Genomic DNA, 22308 nt, shown 5'->3' on the forward strand with positions numbered 1-22308 from the left:
CACATAAAAAAACAACAAAAAAAATTTGTGTAGCAGGCAATCCATCTGCCTGTCCAAGTCCTTCCCCCAAAGCCTGTTGTACCAAGGACTTGGATAACAGATCCAGGTGACAAAAACCCTAGAGAAGCAAGAAGGTCTCAAGAATACAGGACTGACTTTTCCATTTAGCCTTTCAGCTGCTCGTAAACTACTTTAATGCAATTATTACTATTACTGAAAATAATACCCTTATCCTTCCAACCACTTTAAGGACACTATATAGACGATGGTAACAAAAGAGACTACATAATAAATATACAGTTTGCCTGCAGGAAATTTCTAGCTATTACTGCCAAGCAGAGCAATGCCATGTTAGAGGCATTGGCTCTGACTTCTCCTATGTAGCTCATTTTGAAATCAAAATGTAAAAGCTAAAACACCATGAAAACAAGACATGCTAAAGGAAAGTAATATACAGAGCTTCTTCCCTACTGCAATTTGGCATACTTGCCTTCATTTCAATAAAAGCTTGTGGACTGCACGTCAGAAAAACCTAGCCTGCTCTCTGGAAATATTTTCCCCAACATTATTAGCTTGGGGATTAGCTCGGGGAACTAAAGCGTATGGAAACACCTTGGAAGGCCTAATTGAAACTGAAGTCCTCTACAAAATGACGAAAACCTAGAGAAACAGAGTCGCAAATCCAACATAGCCAGCAGTAATCACTTCACTGCACAGTGCTCTCCTTGCCCCTGAACCAAAGCATGTTCCTTCTGAGAACCAACTTCCTCATCCATCTGTTGGGTCAATCCTGCAGCAAATTTGAACTCCGAAACGCTCCGAAGCACTTTTAAAAAGTGCTTTTGATGCTTACAAGTGCAACATTTGAGTGGCAGCCTCAAATCTTGATTCCTCCTATGCTTCGCACCAAACTAAGTGAAGAACAATTTCAGAGAGGCCAAAGAAGTTACACCTGTGACAAACTAGGCTTCCCCCCCATCTTCCCTGCCTTCCATTTTTTAGAGAGTCCCTGCACATATTACTGTTAGATTTAAAGGGCTCAGAGGCATCTGGGCTCATTGCTCCTTCCATTGCCATGGACTACAGTATGAACACTGTGTATTTCAAAGGCAACAGCATTCTCAAAATCTGCTACTACACCTGTGCAAGACATCCCAGCTGTCCCAGGTAGCTTTATTGTCCCATTGGGCATGTAACAAAGGCTAAAAGGGAATAGCAGCACCAGAAGGCAAGAATGGCTGCACACATAGGAATGTGGAGGAACAAAGACTGATCAGTACTTGTAACTTTCCCTAGGGAGATACATCACAGTGCAAAGGAATCAACTTTCTTCTGTTTCCAGCCTACTGCATTTGCCTGTTCATCTCTGAACTGACCTTAAGGCACTTTTTGCCAAATGACCCTCCCTCTCTCCCGCCACATCAGTCACAGTCGTCCTTCAAATACGTAAGGCTAGTAAGTATTAGAGCTGTTGAAAATGAGAATTGGAGAGCAAGTTGCTTAATGAGTTACTAAGGGCCCTTCCCCCCAAAACTACAGCCTTTTTCAAACATATGCCCCAATCTTTTGCCCCATTTCATTCCTCCTCCCCCCTATCCTCACCCTCCCCTACCATACACATTTTTCAAGCCCCAACCAACTAGGTCATTCATTTGTATGCTTAACAGCATTATCTGGCTGAATGAAGCAGAGTTTCAGCATGCAAACTGCACAAGGTCTCAGCTGTTTCCTTCAGACAGGAAGGGAGCGGGCACAGTGGGGGGCAGACCAAGGACTGAATTCTTAGCGCAAGGGAAAGACTGAAGAAAACTCTCTAGCTGTTCTGAAGAAAAACATGAGACTGTGTTAACAAGCTAGAAGACAGAATAAAATCAAATCACTGCCTTTCAATATGGACTGTCAGCATCAATCTTGGCACAAATATGCTTAACTCTGGCTGTACAGTGAGGACTTATCTGGACTGACTCAGCTTTAAAGTCCATCCATCTGCCTTTAACCAATCAGAACTTTAATTTACAGGTAGTTCAGCAATTTCATACTTGAGCTTTTGTTTGGTTTGGATTTTTTTTTTTTTAATGTGCACTACTACTACCTGTGCAGAAAAGAAATACTAACTGTCCTTTCAGCACCTTACCGCAAACTGCTAAATTCCTAGCATCTCGGCTAATAGGATCTGCGTGTTCTATGTAGCATTTGTGCTTATCTCACTTTTTAAGCACACTAATAAGTACAATCTGTCTGAAACAAGGGTTTCCAGCAGCATTCTAATGCTCTTTAGTTACTTTTCCCTAATGCCTTACCCAACATTAAAACAGCACTGTTTAAAATTACTGCAATTTGATCTCCGTTTCATTTAATAAAAAAACCTTCAGAGAAAGGTTTTAACCCTCTCTCTTTGCAACTGCTAGCAAACTCCTTACGCCTTTATTTCTCCAAAGGCTGAGCTGGATGGACAAATGAGCAGTAAGCAAGCCCAAAGCAGATTTGGAAGGGAAATGTGCATTGTGAAAAGCATTGCCCCAGAGATCTGAACGGTCTCTCTTGCTTTAGTTTAAAATGGGAATCCTACTTTCTGGTTTCAGAAAGCATTTTCTATCCACTGCTTCTCTTATCTGACAATCCTGTCACCCTGATTCAAAAAGCCAACATTCCCTGCAAACAGTCAGACAAGGATTTGTCATGTAGCATTACTAATAGTGTACTGCTAATACTGTACATACTGTAACATGGACCACAGTACAGGTATGTACATGGCAAAAACTAAGCTTTGGATGGGTAACCAGTTGCGATAATGGCTTTAAGCAAGCAAATTGTCAGGGTTACTGAGGCACATTAAAAGGATGCAGCACTGTTGCATTAATTCGAAGCAGAAAACAACAGTAAAGCTTATGACTGCTGTACCTGGGATGACAGTAGGCTGAGCAGAAGTTCGGAAAGCATAGTGAGCTGGTTTGGACTTCCCTTGCTGGTTTTCAGCTATCACATAAACCTCATACTCCGCATTCCAGTCCAGGGACTTAAGCATGACGTGGTCGCTGCCAGACGGAAGTCTGATCTCCGGTTTCCATTCTGAGGAATGCTTCTGCAGAGCAGTGAGAGGACAGATAGGGATGTAAAACACATAGCACAACATTAGTAGTCAGCTTTGACAACACTGTAATGGCTAACTAACAACGCAAAAAGTGAGGTTTCTACACAAGCACACGCTCCTCAGCTAATTCAGGGGTGAAAAACATCATGTGCTGTTGGCTCTAAGTGGAGAGGACAAGAGATACCAAAGCAGCCTCTTTCCTGCTCAGAACACTGTTTTCTGCAGTGTTACCACACCTGAAGAAAATCCCTCTGTTCTTACGCTCATCTTTGCCACATCACTAGACTACTTCCATTTCAGAGGGGAAAAGCTGCCACTTCTGTATGTCTCTGCTCTGCAAAGTACTCTAAAAGTGTACTTGCATGTCTTAGCATGTCAAATTTAAATCATCTGAGAGACAGATTTATCTCTTAACACAGATCTGGCCTAGTTTACCACTACCATTATATTCTGCACCATTTAAGAGAGATTTTAAAAGGTGTATACAATTAGTAACTTTGATACTTCCGACTCCAGTTTCAGGGAATCCAGATGTACATTTCACTCAGACAATTTCAAAAAAACCACTGCCAAGGCACCTTGAAACAGTCTTAGGCAGTTCTCTGGGACTGGTATCTGCTAACAGACTTTTCTGTCTCTGTTAGAATTTATGGTTCTGTGATACTAGATTGCCCTTTTGACATTCCAAAGACTCTCTCCATTTTAAGACACTCTAAGTAACCTAATATGCACAAAATTATGGTGGTAATGAATACTCTTGGAATTTCTAGGCTGTAGTGCAAAGTTTGCTCTGCGACTTTACTCTAAGGATTGTTCATTTTTGCATATAAAGAAAAGATTACTAATAGTCAATATGGAATTAGTTCAGCAATTAGTTCAGCACCATGTCTGCCTGCCTCAGTCACTGAGAAAGCGTCCCGCTTTCTTAATAGCTGGAAAGCTTCCATATTTCAGCTCAAACACACTGATATAGCTGAGCTGCCCTCAGGTGTATCAACACTGATGAAGTGTGTAGAAAGTAGAAAAAAGCTTCAATAACTTCTGGCAATTCTTTCTGCTGCTCTGGAGAGCTTCATATTCTCATTGACCCTCTTTCAAGGTCCAATTCCTCAAGGATCTTCTAAAGCAATCTGACTGGGTGGGTTGCTGGTTTTTCTTTTTTTCCCCATTTTGTCATCATAGGAAAAAGCCATCAAATACCATGTACAACAAAACAAGGGCCACGTTCAGCTTACAACAAATACTAGTTGCTCATCACATAGATGTTCTTTCCTAAGACTAGGAGTAGATGTTTTGCTCAGAGAATCACGTATTTTGCAATCCTAGGTAATTTACAATGAGAGCTGATTAAGTTAGGCCTAAAGGAACTGCTTCCAATAGCATCTCTCACTATCTGTGTCTGTACTGACTACATTGAATGTCTTATTCAATAATCTGCAGAATAATTAGGTACTGAAGCACCCATTACTCAAATATGGCACTTTCAATGACCAACGGAAAGTTACAGTTAGATACATGTCTGAAGGTGGGCAATGGGTACTTTTTTTTGTGGACAAAAAGGCATATGTAATTACTATATGCTCTACAGAAGTTCATGGAGAAAGTTCTACAGAAGACAGCATGGAGAAATAACCTTTCATAGTCAAAGTGAAAGGAAAGAAAACAAGAAAGATTTTGTATGTTGCTTCTGTGCACGTCCTGTCTCATTCTCTATATACTTCCACCATGCCTGCTTAGCAGGTATTCCCATACTGGCCTACCTACAAGATCTTAGCTTCAGGGTTGTCTGCCTACATAGTGAAGCCTGAGTACTGAACAGGCTAAATGCAAATCAAGCTCAAGTGTCAGTCATACTTACAGCTTTGTATTTGATCAGATAATGTCTAATTGGGGAGCCACCATCATCCTGCTTGATAACATTCACTTTAATGGAATTTCCATCTTCTCCCACCTGACCTTCCAGTTTGGGTGCGCTGGGTTCCCCTGAAACAATTGTGAATTTATGTTTAATTGTAAAAAAAAATTATTAGGGAAAAAGTACTCATCAAAATTAGAAAAATACTTCATTATACTCAGCTGCCAGGGTATCAGCCTCACTCTGACCCAGACACAGAGGACACTGTGTGTCTAGGGTACAAATATTTTCAAGACCCAAACATTTCTTGCATTTGGTAGTTTGTTTTCACCGATACAAGTTACCATTTTTGTGTGTGCCAGAACAGAGTCAGAAGCTAAGTGAAAAGGACTCCACCCTTCCACAAGAATATCCTAGAGCAATGACTAGTTTTTCACTGTTTTTGTTGTAAAACACTGACGTGAAACATCTGGAAAACATCAAGATACAGTATGTAGCAAAAAGGCAGGCTGCTCCTATGAAACGTAGATGTAAGAGCATTGTTGAACAGGGACATCATGCTTGTCATATAGACCTGTGTTTGCACTTTGAATGTTGTTTAGGTTTCATAGCTGCTGGACCAGAGACTCACTGGTGTGCTCACTTATAAATGAGTGTGGAAAAAGTGGTACTGAATGACAACAGCACGTCTTTTCACTCAACTTGCACTGGTGTAATTAATTGCAACGAATACAGGCTGGAGAGAACTAGACGTCCCCACTCTTCTGTAATAACCATTTTTAAAAGAAAAAAAGTTATAATTTCCCAGTTTTCACCCCTGACATCAGCAGAAAACTGAAATGTCATTTGCCTCTGCAGGGCATATTGATTTACAACCACATCCTTTTACAGCCATGCCTCTACAACTGCTTTTTCTAGCTAATTACTCCATAATCTACACACACAATCTGCAGAAGATGGTTCCCCAATCCCAACTCAAGTACTTCCTTCTTGCATCTTTACTGTAAGACCTCTCCTAACAGAAGTCAAATCCAAAGGTTTTCCGATTACATATTTTACACCCCTTCGCTGCCTTCAGAAATAACTGCAGCAAATTGCTCAAGAGATACTTTCTCCTTCCACTTCCATATTACCACAGGGATCATTGTTTCTGAAGTGCTCTGATAGCCTGTGAATTCAGTATGCAAGAGGCATTATTACCTATTTATTTGTTTTTGTGGAAAAAGAAACCTATCAACTGAACAACCTCCTGTCCCCAACAATCTAATTATCAAATTAGCAAAAGAACGTAAACGATAAAAGAGCACTGGTCTCTCTTTTCAAAAGTGACATAGACCACAAGAGAGTTCAGATTCTACTAACTTTCTATCAGTGCCTGGATGCTTGCTTTGCTCCATTTCATGTAAAGGCAAGAAAAACTTCGGATGTTCTATGCCAATGCTCACCTAAGATTGGAGTTGGAGCTTTTATTTCTACAGGCTTGAAATGTCCCACGAGTTTAAATGCTAGTCAAAGCCAGTGAGACTTGACAAAATTTATCATAAATCTTGCTGAAGCTTACTAGGTCATTTTATAGTACTTACTGACTTCGGTAGTATCAGCTCTGTGATGTAGTCTAACTGCTTAAGCTATGAATTCTGGACTTAAAAGCTTCTTAAGAGCTATTGACCATTTTAGCTGCTATTCTCTGGAAGCTACTCTGCCCAATTTCTGTGGGTAATTTAAGCAAAATCAACACTGCAATTATTTGTAAGTTAAAACTTACAACTCAGCTCCAGCTGGCAATTCCAGCAAACTCCTGAGATTAATTACACTCTGCTGGCTGGTCTCATTACAGTGTCCTAATTCTTACAGGTATTTTATGTAACAAAGTGGTTGAATGTTAAAAAGCAAAAAATTCCTACACCTCTGTTTAACCACAGTTGTGCATATTTTGTGCTTTTGGAAGTATTTCTATTGATTCATCTGAGTAGTGAATAGCTCATTTAAAGCTGACTACAGAAAACTTATATAAAGGGAATATAACAAACAATGCATGTCCTGTGTTGTGCTGTGCACCTTGAATCTAAATACATTTCCCAAGTGTTTTCAGCCCCAAATGTTTGCACAGGTTTGCCTATGCTGAGCACATGCTTTACTGGTACAGCTTGAAGTGACCTACAGTTCTGCTAAAGCTCCTCTGTCTTTACTTGCAGCGCCACTTGAGGTTTGGACAATGAGCTTTCTTGAACACATGCTCACAGATGCACCGAGGTGTGGTGAAATACAATTAAAAGATGATCCAATTCTGAATGTATCCCGAAGAGAACAATACTAAAACTCTGAAATGGTGACATTTGCAACTTAAGAGCCTGAATGCAATCAAATGAGAAAAAAAAACAGGACACCAAAGTAACATTTGTGACTTTTTAAAACCTTATCCTGTTACCTACAATAAAACTCTAAAAAAAAAATTTAATTCTGTTGCATTAGACTAAAAATGAAAGGAAATAATGAGCCAGTAGTTGTATTAAGATCAACTTTGAAAGATAACATCAGTCATGGGAATTTACAGGAGCTTCCTTCAACGCAAAAACCATTCTCATTTCTAAACCTATTCTGTCTGGATTTGTATTCAGCTACTAATGGAGAGCACATGCATTTCTGACTAGCCAGAGAAAGGTTAATCTTCCACTATCTTTCAAAGTTGATCTTCAGAAGTAATTTGAAGCCCTTCCCTCCCCCTCCCTTTCCCCTCTAAAGAAAGAATTCAAACACTTCTTTCTTTTTTTTTTTGGTGAAACATCAATGAGAAATCTGCAAGACCTAGACTGAAACAGTAATTTAAGATTAATTTGATTTCCTTGCAGGCTAACACAAGCTCTAACATACCAACTGTTCCAAGAAGGTAATTACAATCCATGGATAAACAGAGCTCTTTGATGTCAGATACATACATTTGTGTTTCACAACACATTAACTTCTTTTAAAGAAGTAAAGAGGGAATGCCCCTTTTTTCCATGTTACATTTTTCTTTTCCAAATCCTTGCCTTTGCCTATACCCCCATTACAAGATTCCCATCATACAAGCTGGACACTCAAGAACTGTATTCCACCCTGTGACAGGTTTCTCAGTGACTGTACGTTGAAAATGCAGAAGTAATGCTCTCAAGGTGACCATGGAGCTGCCCTTGCATGGATCTCTAGTGCAGTTTGAAGCAGATGGTACACAGGAACACGTTTTCCTGTTTATGTTACAAGAGGTGCTTCCACTCCTCTGGAAGTTCTCCTGGTTCATGTAGTATAGTGCCATTCATGTCTCAAGAAAGGATAACAGAATTTTATGTTTAACTGATGACCATATTTGCTATCTACTGTACAGACAAAAGGGCGGATTTTTATCTTTACTACTGACTAAATGAGGTTGCATATTTGAAAAGTTCTTGCCAGCCCATGTTTCTCCTGCAATTACAAATGCTGAAACTATTCATAATGTACAATGCATTACAGATTGAAAATTAGGCAGGAACAAGCAAGTTCTAGATGAGCAGACGTACCTCATCTAGGTGTACTGAAAATATCAGATTAAACAAGCAATTATATTTTTTTCTTTCCTCAATTCTAAAAGAAAAATATCACTGCAAAGGTTACTGGTTATGACTATTGAGTTGATAATTTTGAGTTCATTTGAGTTGAAGAAGTTATTACTGCAACAATTCTGTCACGACTATTAACCAATAATTAAACAAAATCAGAAGCAAGTGTCGTGTTCTATCATTTTTCACACAAGAAACTAGCTCCTAGCAACATCTAGGGGTGGGGCATTCATAGCTACTTGTTTTGCTGGACACCGAGCCATTTGACACTGCTGAAACATTTATGAGCAGTGATGCTTAACTATTGACATTATTTGTAGTAGACTTGATGAATTGCTTCACTGATAACTAGAGAGTACAAGATCAACATCTCCTTGGTAGTCTTTCCCATCATCACCTCAGAGAGATAATTAATAATAAGAGATTTTGAAGTGATAAGGAAACACTGTACTTATATAGAATTTGACCTCTTACCTAACTCAGGCTAGATTTTTTTTTTCACTGATTGAGCACCAAGACTAAAATATGAAGGAACATCCTTTGGAAAGATGCTCATTCTTGATAGATTTCAAAGGTCAGAGATGCTGCTGTACCTCATACACAGCCATTCTGATGATTAATTATCCTCTCTGCTGAAACTTCTCTTCATTTTGAATTGTCTAGTTTCTAGCTTCCAATGCCTTCCTTTCCCAATAGTTTAAACTCACTTCTCTGAGAAAAATTCTCTTCAAATAGGAGAATATGGACCATTCCTAATAGCTGAAACCCAACACGTATACCAGTGCAAGCCCTGGTGAAAAATACTTTCGTTTTCTCTCCATAAATACATGGCATTTAATTTATCTTAAGCAGGCAGATGTAATCCAGATACAGGGCTGTAAAATTAAAAATGAGTTAGTGTGTAGTTTCAAACAAAGGAGGAAGAAGTGTAGCAGGAAAAGTTTAGTCCAGCAGAATCAGCACCCCTATAATGAGTCAAAGTGTCAGTAGCTGAAGAGAAAAGGTGGTTGTCAGATGGTTAGAGAAGAAACTCATGCTCACAGAACATGCATCCTCCCTACAGGATGGGAGCTGAAAAGCAAAAGTGCATTACAAAGCTGTGCTACATGCCTGGAGATCTCCCATTTAGACTAAGCTGATGGGACATATTGCAGAAATCTGCCTATTTCACTCATAAAACGTGGGATCCTGAAAGAATCCCCCTTGAAATACTGCTACTTAGCTTATTGAGAGCAGACAGCTCCAAGCATGCCGGACTTCCTCTGGATAATCATTTTAAAAACACTTATCTGCTTAGAATTCACTCTGCTGCAGAAGGAGGGATGCAGGATCTTATGCTTTCACTCTATGGTGCGACAATGCTGAGGGATTGTGTTTGAACCAGATGGCACCTCATTCAGCCCAGCAGCGAGTACCAAATAATGCAAGTGGAGGCTCTTGAAGGGCAGAAGACAAGTAACGTAATTTTTCACCCTATGCTTTACTGCCCTTGAGAAACGGAATGGATTTTGTGCAAAGATGTAAAGTTTACAGCTTTCAGCCACCCTACATTCTTTGTTAGAACTTGACCACTTCTACCAATTTACGCTTCATCCATAGGACGCTCTTCAGCAAAGGAAAAAAGTACACAGAGATGCATGGCACACTGCCTGCTTCTTGCAAATTAAAGTATTTCTGAGTAAACCTTCTCTGGTGCTGAATTCAAGAGAGCTCATGAAGTCCCGTATTTTGAAAGGCAACTCATATGAAGATTCTTCCAAAGGCATCATTGCCCAGAAATGACGAGTTGTGAATTAGACAGCCTTCAGCCTCTTTAGTGCCTGTTAGGAAACTAGTCTGTTTCTGCTCTGACATCTTCTGTGGCTCTGGAGACTTACTTTTTCTTTCCTTTAGCTTTCCTTTCTTTATCTTTACAATTATCAAGAGCTGCATGAAAAAAACCAACCAGACTCAAACTCTTCATAATTCATCTGTCCAGATTCCTCCCCACATTCCTTATGGCTGGCTTCTCAAGAAACCATAATAACATCAGGAAAGACTCCTGCTTCATTGGTTTGCTTAATACTAGATGTTAGGCCAAAAACATCTTGCTGGCCAGTATGAGACTCAAGGCACTGGGACTAGGTGGCTCCAGCCTTGCAGCTCCTATCTTTCTAGGAAGCAATACAATCATTTTGCTGCTTTCCATGAGGGCTACCCAATTGCTGTGCTGTACTGGATTACAGTGCAGGTCCCAGGAGTCATCTAAGTGTTACTACGTGGTCTTTGTTTTCCAGCAAATGAGTTTGTAACTTTCATAGAGGAAGACACCAATGCTTTACTCTAATAAGAATACAGGACAGTACATGCATGAAGTGAAGCATTACCTGTGACGGCACTGCCCTGTCAATGTACACATCGCTGGTAATCCAGTGTTAAGCTCAGAGATCCATTCTTTGGGCTTCAGATGTAACTCATAATGAATCTGACCAACTGTACTCTTCTACCAGCTCCTGAAACCTGAATCACTACCTGTTATCTCCTACACATGATGTGAGAGTAGCTGAGGACAGTGCTCTGAGCCTTTACATTTTCCAATTATTTTTTATCCACTCCTGCTAAACCATTAGCACCAATAATCTCCTGCTGCAGGGAAGCAGTAAATGATTCCTGGTAGCCTTTCACCATTGTTTAATTTATATTTAAAGTGCTTCCTTGATCTAATACTAGTCTGAGGGAGCTGGATTTCAGAAGCTAATTGTTTTTAAACTCTAGTTTTCAGAGAGGGCCACGAGCACCAGGACTTGCATGCAGCTGTAGTGGAAACTTGAGGTGGGGATAGAAGAGAATATGAGAAAGCAGCACAAACTTTTTCCTAGTCACAAGGCACTGAATGTGTGCTGGACCCCAGAAGTGATAGCAGTGCAGATGACAGAAACCTTTTATCACATCTCTTCTCTGCTCCCATCAAATGTGTTCCTTCTGCCCACTTTTGAAAAGCAGCTCAAACTGGTTACTAGACAACTGCAGCACTTCATACTATGAGCTTAAATCCTTGCCCAGCTGGCACCAAAGATCCTGCATCCTTGCTGTTCTTAGAGAATACAACTGCAATCTATGGCAATTTCTGCAACACATGAACAAGGAAGCAGCTGATTTCTGCAATCTTTGACCATTATGTAAATAGGACTAGATTGTGACCTACAGCATCACAATTTGAAACAAACATCAGCCATACCTATGGAAAGTCTCCAAACATACAAATATATACAGGTGAGAAAGAATAGGTAGGGAGTCTTCAGAATGCACACAAGAGAAGCTAACATCAACAGTCAAAAATAAGGAACAAAACCACAAAAACATGCAAAAACAAGACAACTGAGTCCTCAGCCCTCCTGGATTTCGACCAGAGAGGGAAAAGACTAGGGGAAGAGGAGCTGCTTCCATGCATGCGGTAATGTGGGAAGGTTATTGGTGTTAGTTTTGGGAAACCCCAGCCTAAATCCTTTCCTGGTGGTGGTCCAAGAAAATAAGGTGATTTCAGAATTCGTAGATTGAAAAAAAGCCAATTGCTTCCTGGGTTTCAAAATTATTTGTTTAGCAGGGGAAGCAGAAAAGCAGGAGTTTCCCTCCCTCCCCTCCTTTAGATTATGCACAGAGTATTAAGTGAAGTTGTAGAAATCACAATGTTGCAGAAATTGTTTTCACCACCACACACTTTACTTGGAGACTGATTTCATCTTCATAAGCTGCAAGGGTCAATCATTTGCTTCCTGATTTCATGGAGATCACCAGTTACTGTAACTGTTGCTGGTAAAGGAGTCCAAATTAAATCTCTCACCAGGCTCTGAGATACTGTATGGGAGGAATGAGGTGCTCTGGCAAGAAAGGTGCAATAGTACTTCTGGTGCAAACTGGGCAAAGTCTAGCTTCTATCATGTACTCTGTGTGTGCCTATATATACTACTTCATAAAAACATATTTCCCACTCTAGCTATACTTAAGTTTTACTCATGATAGAAAAATTTATGTCTTAAATCATAATGTGACATGCTTACCAATAACTAAATTTCAGAGATAGGGAATTTCAGATCCTTTTGATAGGCTAATAAATACATATAACGTGAATGTCTGTATATATATAAATGTATACTGTATAGGGTCAAAACGTTGCTAGGACAACAGGAGATATGGTGTCCACATTATATGAGCATCTTACCCACAGTCTCCCATCAACTAGCAGCCTGTAATTCGTACACTGATACCCTGAAAGTCAAAAGGATTTTGCCATTGGTGTTAATGCCAGAGACAGTTTTAGAACCTTACTAGGATGCTGACTGTTAGATTCTGATAGTGGAAGAAGCAAATGACTGAGCCACATGTCTTGCTGTGGGTGTTTCGGGTTTTGTTTGTTTGTTTGTTTTGGTGGTGGGTTTTTTTTTTTTGTTTCTTTGTTTCCACCACCCCCTCCCCCCCCCCCCCAAATTTTTTCAAGCTCAGTGTGGAAGACTGAAGTTGATTTCTTCACATGCAGGCAGCAGCAAGCGATTTCTCCAAAAGGCTTGTAGAAGGATTTTAGAGTGATGGAATTTGGAGATCCCTGGTCACTGACCAGAGGGGAATCCTCATCCCAAATCTAGGCAACCAATCAGAACAAAGTATTTTACCTTCTGTTCACCAGCGTGGACGACATCATCAGCACCATGCAAGCCACATGACAAAGTCACATGATACGCACGCACATGATTGGTTGAAAGGAAAGTGGAGGAGGTCACATGGAAAATACAAAAAAATTAAAGAACTGATGTAAACAATGGGCAAGGGAAAAAAATCAACAACAGAATTACAGACTAAATAAAATAGAAACAAAATTAAATTAGGCAGCATAATCAGAAACACTGGGGAGACAGAAAAATCACCTGGAAGCATAAGAATACTAAACCATAGAAAGCACCGACTTATGACCTTATGTTAGGCACAGCTGCATCACTGCTTATTAACACCAAGTCAAAGAAAAAACAAAAGTTATTGTAGAGTGTGTGCCAGAACTTGGACAGCTGAAGGAATCCGTAAGACTGCTGAATACAAGACTGTTGGAAAGAGCAAGGGAATAATACATTGTTATTCAGAAACAGTCCAGGCAGCAGAGGTGAAATGGTCAAAATTATAGCCCACGCAGTTCAGTGCAGACAAACCTTGACGCTTCATATTGATGCATTCTCCCCTCTGCAGAAACAAATGTCTTCCTAAACATCAACAACAATAATAACTGAAAAAAAGAAAAAACTACTATGTGTATACATTTCCAAGGACAGAGCTTTCGATCAAAATGCTGCAACCAGAATTTGGTCAGACTGACAGTTATCACTCACAGTGCACAAGCTCCATCCAACATAGTCAACCTGAAGATTCAAGGAATGGCATGAGTTATATACCATGAATTACACTGATGATTTCCTGTGTGCAAGGGGTTTTTCTGTCAAAGAGGAGAGGAATGAAGTGCTCTGCACTGGAAATTAATTACAAAGATGGCACGAGGAAGAGAGCTACTGCTGAAAGAGATGAAAAAGTGCGCAGACAGTACGACACAGGAATGAAAAAAGAAATCCGTTATGGGACTGGAGGACCCACTAACTCTGCACTCTGATTCCCTTCCTAAATTACCATCTACTTTATAACTTGCATTTTTCATGATTATTCCTCTGTCTCATCTTAATGAGGCTACTTCACAGTGCTCTGGTACTTCCCTGTTAATTTGGTGTAAAGAGAATTAAACCCTTAATCTTTTGGGTGCTTGTATCTGACAATATTAAGGGCATACCATTACTGGGAAAAGAACCGATGGTACAAAATGTAAAATCGATTTATTACATCTAAGCTTTCAATGCATTGTCTCCAGTTATAAATATAGACTCATGGAACTCTAGGCAGGTGCAACATGAAGGAGGGAAGTTTAAGAGTTACTGTGAGATTGCCTGGAGAGCCATTCAGTGTCTTCTGCTCATGGGGAAACATATTTCCAAATCCCTAGTAAGCTTAATATAACATGAGATTTAAAAACTGGCAAGAGAGGTTGCCTTTTGAGATCACTTTCACCTGAGAGAAAGCTTTAGTTAAAATTCAAGGGCAAAATTAGCAGTATAAATATAACTGAAAGCCACTGTAGGTGAGGCTTCCAAGACACAAAAGACATTCGGAAACACTGTCTTTAGCTTAAAACCTTGAAATTCGTCCTGTTGTCCTGCGTAGAAGTCAGATAGTCAGAACACAGATTGTTTTGGGGCTTGCAACAGGAACAAGGCCCTGGTACACACAGGCTTCTATTCACAGGCAACACTTAAGTGAATCTAAAAACACAGGGGCTTTCATAGTCAGCTCTGTCTCTCTCAGGACTACTGGATCAAGGAATCTGATAAAAATGTCTTTTATAGATACTGTTATATTAGGACTTCTTAAGATCTATGGACCACTGAGCAGCTTACTTGCACATCATATTTTTTAAAAGCATGAAAGGAGTGATGCAGTTTTGCCTGTTCTGTGAAAATGCTTCTCCCTACCTCCATAGCTAACTAGATCTTTAGATTAGAGTTGTCTCTGAACATTAAAGTCTTTTGGAGACTGGAATCTCAGCATTGTTTGCCTTGAGGCACTGCAATAGTAGCTCTTGGATTCTGGTTGGACACAGGCAGTGGCAGAGAATATACGCATCTGTACTTCCTGGTAAATCTAGAAGGAGTGAAGGGGAAAAAAACAAAAGGAGTGTGAAAGACAAATTAATGAACAGCTGCTATCAAACTTGCACTTTTTGTGTAACGAGGCTTCACACACATGTCTATCTTATTATAAAAAATACTTGGTGGCCAGGCCCATTTCTTGGGGGAAAGAATTCCAAAGAAAAAGTGTCACCAGCATCTTGGGATGACACATCTTTTTCCCCAAGACTGCAACCTATTTTGCATTGGCTGGAAGCACTGTGCAAGATAAGATAGATGCTATAGAAAAAAAACACTTAGCTTTCCACCTGCATGTCTCTTACTCATTGTCCTCCATCTCATTAATCCTGCAACTTTCGATCTGTTGTTGAGTATCTAGTCAATGTGACAAAAGTTCATATAGATTCTGGAAAACCAAGAGACTAGACAAAAGAAAGGCCAGTCTAGTCTCACCTCTGTGCCTGGCAAGATCATGGAGCAGATCCTCCTGGCAACTATGCTAAGGCGACAGCCAACATGACTTCACTAAGGGCAAATCATGCCTGACAAATTTGGTGGCCTTCTATGATGAAGTTACAGCATTGGTGGATAAGGGAAGAGCAACTGAAATCATCTGCCGGGACTTGTCCAAAGCATTTGACACTGTGCCGCATTACATCCTTGTCTCTAAATTGGAGAGACATGGATTTGACAGATGGATCGCTCAGTGGATAAGGAAGTGGCTGGACGGTCGCACTCAAAGAATTGCGGTCAACGGCTTGATGTCCAGATGGAGGTCAGTGACGAGCGGTGTTCCTCAGGGGTCGGTGCTGTTTAACATTTTTGTCAGTGACAGGGACAATAGGATTAAGTGCACCCTCAGCAAGTTTCTGACGACACCAAGCTGTGTGGTGTGGTCAACACGCTGGAGGGAAGGGATGCCATCCAGAGGGACCTTCACAGGCTAGAGAGGTGGGCCTGGGAGAACCACAGGGGTCGGGGCAATCCCAAGCACAAGTACAGGCTGGGTGGAGAATGGATTGAGAGCAGCCTAGAGGACAAGGACTTGGGGGTGTTGGTTGATGAGAAGCTCAACGTGAGCTGGCACCAACGTGCGCTGGCAGCCCAGAAAGCCAACTGTGTCCTGGGCTGCATCCAAAGCAGCGTGGGCAGCAGGTTGAGGGAGGTGATTCTGCCCCTCTGCTCTCGTGAGACCCACCTGGATTACTGCGTTCAGCTCTGGAGTCCCCAACACAAGAAGGGGGGGTTGGAACTAGATGATCTTTGAGGTCCCTTCCAATCTGAACCATTTTATGATTCTAACAAAGACGCAAATTAGTACCTCAACTGAAAAAAAACCAAACATTTTCAAATTACCTCAAACATTGCTAGACAAAATGGATTCCACAGTGGAGAGAGCTGTAAGAAAAGCTTCATTACTGCCACTGAGACACAACTATTTATCTGAGCAACCTAAGAGGATTAATTCAAAGGACAAATGTTTCTAAACCTCTTACAGGACTATAGGCATCTCCCATACGTTACTGATCACAAAGTCAAAAACTCAGTAAAGTCAGTGGAAACTCTCTTCAGCTTCGTTAAGTTTCAATTGGATCCACTGTTCATTTTCCTGGCTTCATGATGCTACCTAGCAGCTCTCAATTTCTAGTTGCTCTTGGCTTCATTCATTTAACCACTGAGGTTAGGCTAGGATAAGACACAAGATCATTCAGCATTACCATCAATAATTATATGATGCAAAGTTATAAGATGATCTGCCTTGTGCCAATGTCCTTTTATGCTGTTGAATATAGCATATTCATATGCTGCAGAACAACTTTGCATACAAAACAAATGTGTCTACTATTTGAGTAAATTGACTATGTATGCAAATGACAATGAGGCAGTGAGAGGTCAGATCTACTTCTGTTCAGTATAAGAGCCTGAACTTCAATATAGCTGAATATGGAAACTTTCACCCTTAAAAAACCCAACATCCCTCCACCTCAACAACCTGTGCGTAAAACACACAACCTCCCCCCAGCCTCCAAACAAAAAAAAATTGTGGAAAATGTTTATCATGAACTAGCTCTTAGTATCTTTTCTGGATAAAAAGACCTATTCTTTTTAAGGAACAAAGAACGTTCTGCGAAACATTAACACAACATTTTCCCTCACAAGTCAAGCTGTCTCCTAGCCCCACACATCCATAATGGAGTCTCTGCCTCCTAAGAAACAAAATAAAAGATTATAAGTAGACCTGCTGGTTGTCACCTTTCCCCTGCCCTTCACCCTCTCGTCCCCCCCTTCAAGTCTGATTCCATTTGAAAGTTCTCTTCAGCAATACAGAACCACTACCATTTCAGATGCATCAGGAATAACAGTTTGGCATGTTGCATAGATGAAAAACACAGCAAGAAGGAAAGTGTCACTGGCAGATAAAAGAACATTTCATGCAATGTGTAAGACCATGGAATGTGCCAGTCATAAATGCAGTAATAATTTTTTCTTTTTTAATTCCTTTGACAATTCTAGACTAGCCATATTATTGTCTCTCTACATCCCAAACTCCAAAATAATCACACACTTCATGCTTTTAGTATTTTCCATTTAGAAGTGATAAACCATTTCTAACCCACTATAGGTAAACACACAGGTCTTTATCTTAAAGACCATATTCACAGAAATACACGCATTTTATTATTGCAAACCAAAAGAAAAGCATTTGGCTTTGTAGAAACGATTAGTTGTTCAAAACACACATGTGCATCATGTACACCTATGCCTGAAGTGTTTTTCTTCGTCTTCCAGGATTGTGTTGCAAATATTTGCTTGGCTTTCATACTGGCATGTGATTTGCTATAAATCTCCTACGAGTAGGGATTAAAAATCACACATTTGATACATCCACTCAGTATCAGGAAGGTGTGCCACTGAACTCTTAACAGCTAGTCTAGAACAAATATTTCAAAATGGTTCTTTTACAGAAAAATCAACTAATGCAACTTCTAGCTGGTTTTCCTTAGACTACTCAGATCCAGCATATAAGCATCTGCTTACCTGACTCAGATTCACCGGGAATGGCCTTCTAATCAACAAGGCACGGAGCAAGAACTGAGGGAACCTGAATCCAATTCCCATTTCGGATATGGGCTTCTTGTGAAGTCTTAGACCTCTTAGCACAGTCAGGGCAACAGTGGTAAGATGGGGCATTGCTCCCTCTACCCACAATCCTCTCTCCTCTAAGATATTCTGCCTCCTCGTTTGCATCTTCTTTCAACATTCAACATCCCTAGTTGTAATATCAACTTTATCTCTCTAAATTCACAGAAAATAGAGCAAGGCAGGACAGCAAGAAGATTATTTCGTCCACATCCCTTTTGTGAAGGCAGCTTTAACACTAAAATCACTAATGGAAAATGTGAAAGGAAAACATTCCTTTTGGAGATGATAATTTAAATTTCTTTTTTTTCCTCCCCTTTGTCTCCCCCTCTGTGTTTCTTCTAAATCCTGTATTTTCATTTTTTACCACATGCTTGGTAGAATGACAGGAAGAGGAGGAAGACTAGTATCATGCTGAGTTCTTAACAGCTACATGCTCACACAACACATTAATGCAAGATTGTTGATTAACAGACATCAAAATATGTGGTATAGTGCTTTAATTCCCTCAATAGAAGGGCTACAGCATAACAAAACAGCACTCTGGGCCAAAGGGGAGCAGTTCCCATCTACTCACTTGGTGTCTCTGAGCTCTGAGATTGAGCAAGAGGCTGAGTTGCTATGGAAACATGAAGGATAGATAGGACATGTAAAGGCAACGCATACTATGTGAATAAGTTATAAGAGGCAGAGGTGACAGAAAGGAAAGAGGAGGTCTAATGAGGAGAGAGCGAGAATGATACTGAATCCTTATGGCAGGTGTGTATTACCTGAAGAGGCTACAAAAAACGTGCTCTGCTGCTGCTGTTTCCCAGCCCCTCTCTGCCGGGAGAGCCGTGCTGCCAGAGGCGGGCCCCTCCGGCTGCCAGGGAAGCCAGCCTGCACTGCACGGTTCTTGAAGCAAGCTACAGCTCCAAGAGTCCCTGCTGATTCTTTTTCATCCTGAAGTTTTGAAGCTCTGAATTCGATTTCAGAGAGACAGCTACAGCATTTTTGCCTACTTTTGGCCCAAATAGCAACTTGGGTTCCCATTAAGTACTGGAATTTGAGAGGCCCTCTAGAACTGCACTCCTTTGCTAGCTTTTGCCCAACTACAGAGGACAAAGGAGCAAAGACTAATGAGAACTTACCGTCTTGATACACTGTTCTTTCTCTCCTCCGTGTACTAGGGCCAAGGTACAGGCAGAAAGGAGGAAAAAAAGATCTAACAGCCCAAGAATGTACAAGCATGCTTGAAAAATAAGGCAGCTTTGAGAGAAGCTGACAGACTGAAAGCCCCTTGGGAATGCTGCTAAGCACTCCACGCCCAAGAGCAAAGGCAGACTGTACAAGCACTGAATACAAGGATTACCAGGACAGAAGGACAAAGAACGTCTCTACTTCCAAAAGACATGGGAAGAATGCAGCATGAGACACACAAGCTGTGAGGGATTTCTCTGCAATTCCATATAACATCTTTAAAAACAAAAGAATTGTCCCTGTTATATCTTCATGACCAGGCAGATAACTACAGCTACAGAGAACGGTAAATCAGACATCTTGAGAGGCTGGAGAGCAGCCCTGCAGAAAGACATCTGGGGGTTTGGGCTGATGGCAAGTTGAATATGAGTCAACAGTGTGCCCTGGGAGCCAAATGGGCCAGCCATATCCTGAGGTGCCCCAAGCACAGCATTGCTAGCCAGTCAAGGTGGGTGATTGTCCCACTCTACACTGCACTGGTGTGGATCCACCTCCAGTACTGTGTGCAGTTTTGAGCACCTCAATACAAGAAGGACAAACTATTAGAGCATCCAGAAGACAGCAACCAAGATGGTGAAAGGTCTTGAGGGCAAGACTTATGAGGAGCAGCTAAGGTCACTTGGTTTGTTCAGCTTGGAAAAGGCTGAGGGGTGACCTTATCACAGTCTACAACTTCCTCAAGGTGGGCAGTGGAGGGGGAGGTGATTATCTTCTCTCCCTGGTGACCAGCGATAGGACATAAGGAAACGGAATGAAGCTGCATCAAGGGAAGTTCAGTCTGGACACTAGAAAAAGGTTCTTCACTGGAACAGGCTCCCCATGGTCTCAGCACCAAGCCTGTCAAGGATCATCTGGACAATGCTCTTAGTCACATGATATAGTTTTAGGTAGTTCTGCAAGGAGCAAGGAGTTGGACTCGATGATCCTTATGGGTCCCTTCCAACTTGAGATATTCTATGGTTCTACAAATTCCTTTTCCTCACATGGTGAGATCAGTGCTGCTGGTGTGAACAGAATAGACCCTCATGCGGTTTGCAGCCTAAATCTTACTATGTAGATTTAAAAAAAAATAAGCAGGATATAAAGAAATGAGTTTTCTTCCACAGCTCCAAAAGGTGTCTTACTAACAGACTTAGGGAAGTACAAGCCATTCCCTGCTGATCACTTGAGTATCTTCCACTCTGGTTAGCTGAGAAACTAAACTCTATTTGCTGTGTTAAGCTGATTTCAGGAAATTTTGCTTCACATCACAAAAGCTGAGCATATCCCATAAGACATCCCCAAGAACAGAACACAAACTGATCAGAAATCTTAATGGCAAAGGCCAGTGACAACAACCAGCTTTCACATAGGCAGTGTTTCACTCTACATCTTTCTTTTGCTCTCTGTCCTTCCATGAGTCCAGCATACCTGGGAGCTGTCTGTGGCTTTTCTCTGTCCTGGAAAAAAAAACAACTTAGGCTTATCTGTAGTTTTTCTACCTGAAGATTCAGGTTTCACTCAGGGGAAGAAAAAAAAATTAAAATGTATACACAGAAAAGAAGGAAGACAACCAAGGATGTTAGGCAGACTGCACCACACTCAGTGAGGAGATGCATGCAGAGCACAGTTGAAACCAAGACAACAGCCTCTTCTACCATACTCACTCTCTGCTAAATGGGAAGTGGGTGCAGCAGTACTGGCTAAAGAAACAGAAAGGAAGGTGAAAAGGGGTTTATTCCTGTTAAATACTGCCAAAAGATGGAAAATTTAAAAACAAATTGGTAAGATTTTGTCAGATAAGGCTCTCTGGACATAGAGTACAAGCAAAGTAAGCGCTATGCCAGACCTGCATTTCGGATCCTCTGCGAGTTCTTGCTCTGACACAGCATCACTGAACACAGACTGTTCATCAGCATTCTCAGGAGTTCAAACCAGTTTCAGGCCAGCAGAGATGTTGGCCAGCACTGTGCGTGTGGCAGCAAAACACAGCCTACTTGACCACTGTTTTGGTGAAGGCCATTGCTAACTATCCTATTGCCAGCTTAGGACCTGGTGGAATTTGGGGGCTATTTTAGTGTTGTTTTAGGCTTTTTTACATTAAGATATTTTGATATCAAAACCACACTATACACACACACTCTTGTGGTTTAATACACACTTGGGTCCCACCTGCACAACAGCAGAAACAGCTGGGGCTCAAAAAGAAACCCTTCACAAGGTCTGTGTGCAGCCTTTGTTTGTCTTCAGATTATAAGGAAAAGGAAATGCAGAAAAACATTGAATTGTTGGGACAAAAATACAAACCCAGGTCAAGTTAAACAGATATCCTCCCAACTCTACAATTCTCATCTGTGCTAATATAGTAGATCATTATCACTAAGTACTTGGGCCTTCACGTGCCTCTAAAATAGAAACTACTATTTGCTTATTGAGGAAAAGTTAAAAAAAAAAATCTAAATAACAACAGACATATCCCAGCAGGCGCTGAAAAATGGTGTCGGTTTTTACATTCAAGTAGCGACTTTAAATAATAGGGCAAGGAAAACTAGTTTCTTTTGGCTAGTTTGAAAATATATTCTTTCTTGTAAAATTTCTGAAACACTTCTGTGACAGATTGTCAAATTACACCAGACTAGAGGACACTCAACTTTTTCCTGATTTTGACTTTGCTCACAAACAAGTAATATTGTGTCATCAGAATTCCAGCACAGATGAAAAAAGGCATTTCTGTTG

At 40.8% G+C, this 22308-nt stretch overlaps 1 protein-coding gene across 1 annotated transcript in view; it reads right to left on the reverse strand.

The window, feature by feature from the left end:
- NCAM1 (neural cell adhesion molecule 1) overlaps positions 1-22308 on the reverse strand; it is a 61254-nt gene that overhangs the window by 14497 nt on the left and 24449 nt on the right. Inside the window, exons 16-17 of the mRNA XM_086626785.1 lie at positions 4950-5074; positions 2902-3082 (exon numbers count right to left, since the gene is read on the reverse strand). Coding sequence (XP_086482911.1) covers positions 2902-3082; positions 4950-5074 — 306 coding nt within the window. The remainder of the gene's footprint in view (positions 1-2901; positions 3083-4949; positions 5075-22308) is intronic.

The sequence above is a fragment of the Tauraco erythrolophus genome, chromosome 26 (genome assembly GCF_009769465.1).
Source record: "Tauraco erythrolophus isolate bTauEry1 chromosome 26, bTauEry1.pri, whole genome shotgun sequence".
In the NCBI taxonomy this organism is placed as follows: domain Eukaryota; kingdom Metazoa; phylum Chordata; class Aves; order Musophagiformes; family Musophagidae; genus Tauraco; species Tauraco erythrolophus.